The sequence below is a fragment of the Artibeus jamaicensis genome, unplaced genomic scaffold (genome assembly GCF_021234435.1).
Source record: "Artibeus jamaicensis isolate MK-2021 breed Jamaican fruit bat unplaced genomic scaffold, CSHL_Jam_final contig_3230, whole genome shotgun sequence".
Taxonomy (NCBI): Eukaryota; Metazoa; Chordata; class Mammalia; order Chiroptera; family Phyllostomidae; genus Artibeus; species Artibeus jamaicensis.
Genome location: NW_026521764.1, coordinates 2,693,715 through 2,705,103, shown reverse-complemented (window position 1 = coordinate 2,705,103; position 11,389 = coordinate 2,693,715). Strand labels below are relative to the sequence as shown.

The following is an 11,389-nucleotide window of genomic DNA, read 5'->3' as shown; positions in this document are numbered from 1 at the left end:
ACTCTGCGGCCAGTGGCCTCGTCAGCACAGAGCCCCCTCTCTTCTCTCTAGCACACATCTCCGCCATCTCCTTCCCATCCAGCTCACAGGCCTGGAGGGAGGCTGCCCCCACCTCGGAATGCAGGCGTGGCCCCAAGTGACTTACAGGTAATCCTACCCTTCTTCCCAGAGATGGCTTAGAAACACACACGCAACCCAATTTTGGCCTATGAGGTGGACCAAGGATACTCTCGTTCAGTCTTCTGAGCCAGCTTCCAGAAATGACACTTCTCTTCAGATGCTGTCGTGAGCTGATATGAGGCTGCAGGCATCCTGTTAACTCAGCACGAGAATGACCCTGACCCTGTGGGGGAGATGAGAGGCCAGAGAACCATGGGTTGATGCAGCAGGCACCCCCGGACAAGTTACCTCTGGAGCCCGCCCTATTAAAATGGCTTCCTAAGTATGGGAGCTGACACCTGCAGAATTGTTTAAGCCAGTTCAGTTTGGCATTTTTATTACTTGCAGCCAAAATGACCTCCAAACTCTCAACTGTTATATTTACTTAAATTATCTTCTTATATTAAAAACCCAGTCACATGGAAACCCAGGTTTTCATCTACTTCCATGCCAAATCATGCAGAGAAATACAGTAATGCAATGGGTCAGTTAATGAAACCTGCATTCATTATTTGGCATTGCATAACAAACCACCCCAGAACTTAGTGACTTAAAGTATAAGCACTTATTCTCAGTCAGAGTTTCCGTGGGACAGGAATTTGAGGGCAGCCTAGCTGGGCGGCTGCAGTTGCCATCCCAGCTGGTGCTGCCCTCACCTGAAGGCTCGACCGGGGCTGAATGAGCTGCCGCCAAGTTGGCTCACTGCCACGGACGGCAAGTTGGTGCATGTTGGTGGGAGGCCTCGGTTCCTTCCCACATGAGCGGCTGCACAGGGTGTTTGAGCGTCTTTAGGACGTGACCTTTGGCTCCCCCAAGAGTGAGTGATGCATCGAAGAAAGTGAGGGCCATATGGAAGCCATTCTTTTATGACCTAGCTTCAGGAATCACATAGCATCCTTTCTACCACCTCCAGTGCAAGCAAATCTGAGTTCATCCCACGCTCAATGGCAGGGCAATAGGCTCCATCTATGGACAGGAGGAATGTCAAAGAATTTTAAAACCACCATGGGGACACTCATCTACAGAGAATACACTGGGGATTGCCATTAAGCTGTGTCTTCCTTAGTTCTCAAGGAATACAACAATCATAATAATAAAGAGACACCACTTTTTATTATCTGACAGGCGCTTTTTAAAGGGCTTTAACATATATTAGGTCATTTCATGTCCATGCCCACCTTAGGAGTTAGAGGCTGTTATTATTTCATTTTAGAGTGGTGGAAACTGAGACACAGAGTACAATGTCATCTGTTCAAGGTTAAACAGCTGGTAAGTTTCAGATACAGAATCTGAACCCAGGCAACCTGGCTCTGCGGTGTGCTCTTAAACATCTCACACTTGCTGCTTGCTAGTCTACACCTGCAGGTACAGTGTAAGCATATTATTGGTAATGACCTGTATTTCACTCTGCCTTCTCATGCAGACCCCAGACTCCTGCGCAGTCTTCCCAAATATTCCTGGTAGTTGTCAAGAGCTGTGCTCATGAGAGGCTGTTGTGCAGAATCAGCCGTGCCTTTCCTCTCTCCTCCTCTGGCCTTCCTTCTTCAGGTTGTCAGTAGGTAACAGCATCTCCATCCCCATGGTCACTGTGTAGGGGGACTTCAGACTGAGCTCTCGTTGCCAGCATCTCAGAGAGGTCTGATTGAAAGAGCCCTTTCTGTCTCCACTTGGATAATCCCCCAGACTCTCTTCACCCTCTCCCTTGTCCTCAAAGCCCATCTTCTTCAGATATCTGTCTTCATAGAATCCGCCTCCTCCTGGTCTCGGGAAGAGCTCTCTCCTCGGAGGCTCTGCAGTCATCACGTGTGCAGAGAGGAGTCTCTGGCAGACTTCCTGTCTGGCTCGCCAGCCACGGCCGCACTGCCTGAACCCCGGTGGTGGACGGTGACGGCTGACGGTGAGGGTGGAGGGGTAGAAGATCATCAGAGGAGCGGAGGGTAAGGGCGAGAAGTCAGGGTTGTAGAAGAAGCATCGGGTGAGTACCGAAATCTCTGAGAATGATGTCAGGAACGGTGCTGAGGGGGAGAGAGTGACCCAGGTGCAAACATCCTCAAGGGAAAAGGAGGGGTGACTGGGAGGAGAGTAGATGACAATGGCAGTTTGATTAGAGACTTCAAAGGTGACAGTGTATCAAACAGGAATCTGGGCACAGATTCGCAGGCCACTTAACTTCTTCTAGAACTCAGGAGGAGGGAGGCCATTAATCTCAGCTGGCAGGCCAGCACAGCACCTCTTCATACCTAACAGTGAGTACAGCTGCATTCCAGGTGCTGTTTGTCCCCTCTTGCCCCAGAATTTCCTGGAGGTGCCTGGGGGACCACCGGATGGGAATTAATTTTTGATTTATTGATGATAGCCTTTCCGACAGGTGTGAGGGGTGCTGGGTGAAAACGGGGAGGGTATTAAGCAAAAAGACCCCACAAAACAAAACCTCACAGACACAGACAACAGCAGTGTGACGAGCAGTGTGACGAGCAGAGGGAAAGGGGGCGGGGGAGGTAGAAGAGGGTGAAGGGGAGACACATGGTGATGGGTGGAGACTTGACTTGGGGTGGTGAGCACACAATACAATAGACAGATGATGTGTTATTGAATTTTGCACTTGAAACTTGCATAACTTCATTAACCAATGTCACCCCAGTAAGTTCAATTAAAAAATTTAAGAAAAAAAAATGTGTCTAGTGAAAAGGAGAATGAAGAGCTGCTTTGTGTTCTCTGCTCTGCCCACCAAAGCTAAGGAGCTCCGTTTTTCATTGTTTATATTTGGGGTTTTCATCTGTGGTGTGAGACATACACAGGCCCAGGCCATGCTTCCAAACTTCTCCATGTTTGTAAACTTTGGATACAGAGAAGATTCCAAACACATGCCTAGCAAATACCATCAATTTATTACATGGCTGCTTACTGTGTAGAAGAACAATTATGATTGTTCTTAAGGGGCAAAGGATTTAAGTCATGGGCCATCTTAATCTATGAAATAATGGGCTGGGTTATAAAGATATCCCAGTTTACTTGATATCAACTTTTCAGGAATTCTTCTTTTATTTGGGAGCAATTTATTTCCCCTATTTTATTTGCAGAGTTTTCATTCTGGAAAGTAAAACTGAAGTTTAGGGGGAGGTGCACGACACAGACAGACAAATATAACCACTGATTGTTTTTCCCACTGATACAATTTTATGACAGCATATGTTTTGCCAAGATGTTGTACTGTCACCTCGGGGTAGGCTGTGCCATGCAAATGCTCTGACTCAGCAAACGTTTCCTTCAGGACAAACGCTGAACGTTAACAAGTCTATTTTGCAGAAAAAACCCTCCCAGATTATATACTGTTCATCCCCAAAGATAAAGCCTGGCCCCCCAGAACTTGGGTCTTTGTTTTAAATCACAGAGAAGAGCTTCCAGCCATATGGTGGCTCCTTTATGTGAAAGTCAAGAAGTTGATCTTGTCCCCATTTCTCTTTCCTATGGAGGTGATCTTGCCTCTTCTTCTTAAAGTAAACTCCCAAAATTGTCCCACCAGACGAAATGGACAAGCAGCACCTTTCTCAATCCAGTGCACAATGTACTGAATTGAAACAGACTTCGCGCCTCTGGTCTCCGGGTAAAGTTGCTTGGGAATCTCGCGGTTGGCTTGCCCCGCCTCCCTCAGCAGCACGGCCAGGCCGGAGCAGCATCTGCTCCAGGGACTTCTGTGGGGGGCTGCATCTGCGCCCCCCAGGGCCGGCTGTGCTGGGCGGCCCCTTCGGCTGGGAGGCTGTGAACACTGTGTGTGCCCATGTGGAGGACCGGACTTGATGTGCACTGCTGCTCCTTACGTCCTGTTCTCCTGTGAGTGGGTTTTTTCTCCATTGCCAAGCCGGCCAGGGGACATCCCTCTCAGCTGGTGAGAGTGAGGCCTTGATGCCAGTTGTCATCACTGTAGCAGATCGTTTGGGTCACGGGGTCCCCCTCTGAATGTCGGCTGGAGGCTCATGATTGGAAAAGAGCTGGTTGAGGTAATAAATTTAGATCTGAGTCCAAGCCGTTCAAACCCAGTCACCTCGGGCAATCTGTTCTTCTACACTTTGGGGAGGTAGTCCTAAATTTCAACAGGACGCAACTGGTTTTGGACACTTACTCATTTCACCACCTATCTGACAGAGCCGAGCGTAGTGGGCGATGCATCGGGCAGAATGCTGTTTGCAGTCGGAAGACCTCAAGACCTGGCTCTGACATGAACAGTGCAGTTGCGGGACAAGTGCCTGACTCCTCTGAGTTCCCATCTTTCACTTCCCTCACGGAGCTGTTGTGAAAGTCAATGAAACAACATAATGCCTTATTCAGACACACTGATTATGATGGTAACTGTGTGTCCTTGAAACACACCCAAACACCATATTGTTTAGCCTCTCCTCATGGACATGTAAGTGTTAAATTGTTGGGTTGGCTAGATGCCTATCTAGTGCTTATTATAATTTCTGCTACACAGATCCTACCGTATTTGCTACTTGTTAAACTAATGAAGAAAGCAATGAAATTTTCAGAGCTATAAATATGTGAGGTCAGAATTCCTGTGTCCTACAGAAAGGATGCGCTCACATCCCTCATCGGTTCTGGAGGGTCTGGGGTGCCCCCGGGGCTATGAAGGCAGCAGACGACCCCAGGTGAGGGTGCCATGGTCGACCTAAGACAGGCAGCTGCTTGGAGGGATGCCCGAGGCGAGTGAGGGGCACTATGGGAAGTGGAGACTCCGGCAGCTTCTGCCTGACCCCTGGTCTTCGGAACGGCTGCAGTCGTTTCCAGGGCAGTCGTGGGCCTTGTGTGCCCGGGAGTGTCTGTCAGCAGTTGGCTAAGTGGGAGGCACATACTCAAGGATGTTCTCTGGCGTCCCACAGAAGCGAAGTCTTTAAATCTCACTTTTCACTCAGAAGAAAGTTTTTTTTCATATTCAATATATCAAGTTCTGCTTCCAGCTAGGACATAAAAAAGCTGAGGAGAGTGTCACTTCTTTTCAGAGGTAAAAGCTTCATAAACAACGACATCATAATTCTTAAAACCCCTAGAAGTGTGAGGACATGGGCGACCAAATAGCCTGACATCCAAGAGAAGATGGGGCCTTCCAAGGAGAAATGTCAGATACCAGGCCACGCTGGTGACCAAAAGGAATCCACCTGAAATTTGAAACAGACCGCAAGGCCAAGTGAGGACTGGGGGGCGGTACAGGACCTGGGCAGCCACAGGCACAGTGGGAGTCCACAGGTACCTGCAGCCTCTTCTCTGCGGACCTGCCCGGTTACTCACTGGGAGAGACTGGGCGCCAGGTGGAAGGGAGGGGCCCGATGATGTGAGTAGACGCTGCCCCCTCACAGGGGGAGTCACCCATCCCCTTGTCTGTGAGCTGGATTTAATGGCTTCCTTCTGATAAACAGAGCATGGAACATGGAAAAGTAACCATATAGTGGACAAAACTGGTCATGATCAAGGTCGCCATCGCCAATGAGTCATGAGGATATCTTGTGCCCCTGATAGGGTGTTAGGATAAGGGCATTTAAGCTCTGTGGTGCTTGTCCCCCAAATCCATAACCCCAACAAAACCGTGAGAAAACAGAAGGCAGACCGCAGTTAAGGGACACGCTACCAAATACCTGATCAGTGTTCTCAGAAAGTGTCTGGTCATGAAAAACGAGGCAGGGCAGAACAACTGTCGCAGATCAGATCTCACTAAGGAGACACGATGACTAAATGCAAGATGAGATCTACAACAGAAAAATGGTATTAGTGGGAAAGCTGGTGAAATCAAGCAGAGTCTACAGTGAAGTTCTTGGTAACTTGGTTTCGATAACTCTGCCGTGGTTATGGAAGATGTCAACGTTGGGGAAGCCGGAGGAGGGTGCATGAGAGGTGTCTGCACTGTCAGGCAAACTCCGTGAGTGTAAAATCGTCCTCAGATAAAGTGGGGGGGGCTGACTATAGGGGAAGGAAGGGAACTTTATGAGGTGATGGAAATGTTCTATATGTTTGTCAAAATTTATGAACTATATCCTTTAAAAGGTGAATTTTACTGTATGCAGTTACACTTCAATAAGCCTGACTTCAAATATGTACACACTACACCCCTGTCGGGGGCACAGATGGATGCGCGGCTTCGCAGACGAGGAAAGTGAAAGCCTCGCTCTCTGGTCAACTCATCATGCCCTGCCCTTCCTCCACTAAGAATCTCACTGTCTACAGACAAGTACCGGGGGGAGTTGTTGTATTTATTTTGAAGTGCTTATTTTTTAAAGTGCAAACTATGGGAGATGGGCCAAGTTTTCATTCCCTGTAACACAGCAGGAATATTTATGGATATCTCAGCAGCCCTGGCAGAGCGCACAGAAGCAGTGAGTCCCCACTGCCTAGAAGCTCGGGAGGCCAGGGCAGGTCCATTTCTCCTCTTCAAACACCTCTTCCTGTTGGTGCAACCGCTGCAACCAGGGGAGGTGCTCACAGCAGCGGGCGGCACTTTAGAGCAAAGGGAGGAGGACTTGAAAAAATCATTTAAAAAACCACGTTTATAACATCAAACTAGAACACAAAATACCCTGGAGTTATTAACAACATTCCATTCACCTCTGTCCCCCAGCCCCTTCAGGTGACTGGAGTTACTATCCTTCCAGAGATGGTCTACACGTACATGAGCATCTGTGTGTATTCTCTTTTAATGCATATGGTAGTGTATGATACACTCCTCCCTTCACTTTGCTTTCTTTTTATCATTATTTTAAAAAGAGGCCCGCTGTATTACAAGATGATCTTTAAGCACTTTAGTACAATACATGTTAAATAATGGTTCAGGAAAGTAAGATTAGAAAAAAATAAGTAGAATGAAGCCAGGGATTAGTTTAGGACAAAATATTCATCCCTGAAGATGCAGTGCATCCAGAGAGGTGGGTTGCGGGGTGACTGACCTTTCCAGAAGCTAATCAGGAGGAAGACACAAGCGGTTACATGACTATAGTTCCTATAACATAAAACTACCAGTTTGTTATTTTATCATGTCCATGTAGTCCCTCTATGATAATGTTAAACTATTAAATAAAAAGAAAACAAAGCAAAATAACATCAACAACAAAAACATTTAAAAATATCTCTAGTTGGTTCCAAGAACTGAGTAAAAGTTCTCCTGTGGATCTTCTTTTTAAAAAGCACTGAGTGAGTAGAAACTCCCCAAGGCCCTTGTTGCACCTTGCTCTCTCACTTCACGTGCCGGGAAGATCCATCCGTCATTCTCGGGGACACCGAGTCCACAGCCACATAGTGTTCTGTTGTGTGGATGCACCGTGATTTGTTCTCCACTCCCTGATCCACGGGCTCCCAGAACATTTCTAGGGTTTTGCTTTTCCCAGCCAGGCTGCTGTGAGTCTCCTCACGCAGGCACCGTTATGCTCACCTTTGAGCATCCCTGTAAGGTGAGTTCCTACAAGTGGGCTTGCTGGGTCGATGGTGTGTGTGGCAGCGGTTTATTTTGACAGTGACCATAAAATTGCTTCTCCTGGGTGGCTTTCTGATTTATACTCTCCACCCCCACACTGGACTGTGCCCGCCTCCCCAAGCCCACCTACTCAACCTGTGATCCTCCTCTTTGAGCTTCAGAAACAGCTGCTGTGCACGAGACCGAGCCCTATGCTGCTTGTCTCAGCACTTTCGGTAGTTTTTCCTTTTCTTTCCTGTGAGCTGTCTGTTCAGATCTCTTGTCCATTTTTTCCTATTGGATTGCCAGTCTTTTGCTTCTGGGTTGTAGGAACACCTCAGGTATTAAGGAGATTGCCCCTTTGTGCTATCTTTTGCAATTTTTTATCTTGTGTGCTATTTATCTTTTGGATATGTTCATGGCATTTTTTTTTTGCCATGCAGGAAATGTCTATATCATAAACTTTATTGATACAGTAGCTTCTGTAATGGCTTTATGGATTTGAAGTTCCATTGAGCAAGGTATTTACCATTCTAAAATAATCTCCACTGCTCTCTTCTATTTCTTTTGCTTTAGCTTGGAATTCATTTAGTGTAAAAAAGAAAAACTAGGGTAGGACTTCACATTTATTCTCTTCCTGACAGCAATCCAGCTTTCCTAGGAGTGAACAGTCCATCTCTTATCCCCCAACTTAAAATGGGGAGGGGCAGCTTCTGGAACCGAAGGACCCCACAGCAACCTGCACCACCTTCCTTGGCAGCAGTTGCAACCTGCAAACACTGCTTTTGAGCACCTTTGGCAGCAGGGGAAGGAAGCCCTCCATGGGAGGCTCTCAAGAAAGGCCGGTTCAGCCCACACCGCTTCTCCCCGAGCCTGGCCCGGTGGAGACACTCGAACTGGCCGACACCCATGTTGTCCTCCAGTGACTGTGATGGTAGTGCACCCACCTGCTCTCATTTCTCATGGTGCTCTGGTCACATAATATTTCAAAACCCCCTGTGCTTGAGGATGAGTTTCTCCAGAAAACGTGATCTTCCCTAGGTGTTCCACTAGAGGGTGCTTCAACTATACATATTTATATATGCTCAAACATGCAACCCCTGCTGTTTGTGTGGGCTGCACACGTAAATGCCACATGAGCTGCTTTTTCATGAGCAATGTATGACATGGGCATATGGCGGGGTTTTTTAACTCACTCCCATTCCTTCCACACATGATTCGATGACCTCCCCAAAGATTCACCCGCTACCCCATAACTTGCCAGAACCCAGACCCCAAAGGTGTGGAAATGGAGATTCGTCCAAACCGAAGTTGTTATCAAGGACAGGGAAAGGGGGCTCATGAGCTCGGCTTCTCTCCTTGATCTCTTTCCTTGAGACAGATCTTGGGGGAAGGTTTGGGCCTTCAGAAATTCCTCTAAAATACAGGAAATGAGGGAGCTAGGGTCCAATTAAAAGTCACAGGTAAGTGTCCAAAGCCCCCGAGTTACTTTTCAGTGAGTAGGAGCAGGCAGGAAGTGGGTGGGTGATCCTCTGAGGTGAGTGGGGGTCCCTGAGAGATGGGGAGGTGGGGGGATGAGTTAAGAGTCACTGATGATCACAGGGAAAAACTAAGAGTGCAGATTTTAAAAAGAGAGTTCCCTTTCAGGAAGGGAAATTGCAGAAGTGGATTTAAAGGAATACTTTTGTCTAAAATCTCAAGTTAGAATAATAAATAAGAAACCTGGAAATGACAAGTGTGGTGAGAATAGCCGGAAGTATTGCAGGAAAATGATGAGAGGAGCCTAGTAACCGATTTTGAGGATAAAGCTAAAGGAGGCATCTGTGAGACACAGTGAGCAATGGCCTTTACACTTGGCTACATGCTATTAGAATGATTGTATAGAAGTTTTTTTTTAAACTTGCTTTCTGGGACTGAGACTCATGCATAAGCAATTTTTTAAAAGCCTCCCAGTGATTTTAACGTGCAGCCAAGTTCAAAAGAGAGCAGCTTTCATCAGTGGTTCTCAGACTGGACCGAGCATCAGAATGAGCTGCATGACTAAACAGCACACAGAGTGCAACTTCCGAGTTCATGATTCAACAGGTTCGAAGGGGGCGGCCAAAACATAGTGCTTAACATGTGCTTAGTTGGAACTGAGACAGTGGCTGGTGAAAAACACACAACAATAATACCTGGTCAGAAAGAGAGACTGAGAAAATAATCCCATTCACAACTACTTCAAAAAATAATGAAGTACCTAGGAATAAATTAACCACAGAGGTAAAAGACCTGTACTCAAAGACATTGAAGAAAGAAATTAAAGAAGATACAAATAAATGGAAGCATACACTGTGTGCATGGATAGAAAGAATTAACATTGTTAAAATGCCCATAATATCCAAAGAAATCTATAGACCGAATACAGTCCCTATCAAAACACCAATAGTTTTTTTCACAGAACTAAAACAAATAATCCAAAAGTGTATATAGAACCACAAAAGACCCCAAATAGCCACAACAATCTTGAGAAAAAGAACAAAGTTGGAGGTATCAGGCTACCTGACATCAAACTATACTACAAGGCTATTGTAATCAAAACAGCATGGTACTGGCATAAAAATGAACACATAGGTCAATGGAACAGAATAATAAGCCCAGAAATAACACCATACCTATAAAAACAATATATAGCAAAGGAGGCAAGAACATACAATGGAGTAAAAACAGTTTGTTCAATAAATGGTGTGGGGAAATTAGACAGATACATGTAAAAAATGAAAGTAGACTATCTTCTTACAGTATACACAAAAATAAACTCAAAGTGGATTAAAGACTTAAATACAAGCCTTGTATTTAAGCCTTTACAAATCAAGCCTCATCAATAAATCAATAAACAAGTGCTGGTGAAGATGTGGAGAAAAAGAAACCCTTGTTCACTGCTGTTAGGAATGAAGATTTTTGCAGCCACTGTGGGAAACAGTACAGAGATTCCTCAACAATTAAAAATGGATCTGTTTATTATCCAGAAATTCTACTCCTGGCTCTGTCCAGAAAGTATCCAGCCATGTGCCATGAAAAATAGACATTTATTAAAGACACAAGATACCAGAAACACTGTACACAGAACAATGACACCTCAATCCCCTGCAAACGAAGCACTGTGGGACCTCACACAGTTCTCCCAACTGCCATCAGCTGCCCTGTTGTATTTTCTTGAATCTCATCAACAGTCTGAAATTTCTTCTCTTTCAGAGGTGATTTTAGTTTTGTGAAAAGCCAGAAGTCACAGGGTGCCAAATCTGGGATGTAGGGAGTGCTGAGCCACCTGAGCGATTTGATGTTTTGCCAAAAAAACCCCGTACAAGACGTGATGAATGAGGGAATGTGCTGTTGTGATGAGGCTGCCAATCACCAGTTGCCCATAGCCGTGGCCTTCTGAATCACAGAAATAGTTTCCACAGAGGAATGTTCAAACTTAACACATAATTTGATACAGATTCATTGCTCTACTCACATCATTTTGAATGTGACAGCCACACAGTACACATGCTCATTCAGTGGTGTCTACTGCCCCCCCTGACTAGTACAGTGAAGGGTCATTGTTCATATATGCACATTCCAGTCCATTCTGCTTGGCTGCCAAGTCACATCGATGTTGCATAAACTATTCTCATTATATTAACAATGTCTGGACTTTTTCTGGGCAGGCCTCATATGTACGCCTTTTCTCACTGCAGCAGTATTTACAATAGCCTAGATATGGAAGCAACCTGGTGCTCATCAATAGATGAGTGGATAAAAGAGCAGTGGTACATT

At 46.0% G+C, this 11,389-nt stretch overlaps 1 protein-coding gene across 1 annotated transcript in view; it reads right to left on the bottom strand.

Annotated features, from left to right (window-relative positions):
• Window positions 1–230: 230 nt before the first annotated feature.
• NPY (neuropeptide Y) overlaps window positions 231–11,389 on the bottom strand; it is an 86,063-nt gene continuing 74,904 nt past the window's right edge. The window contains exon 6 of the mRNA XM_053663593.1: window positions 231–343. Within this exon, the coding sequence (XP_053519568.1) occupies window positions 316–343 (28 nt within the window). The 3' untranslated portion in view covers window positions 231–315. The remainder of the gene's footprint in view (window positions 344–11,389) is intronic.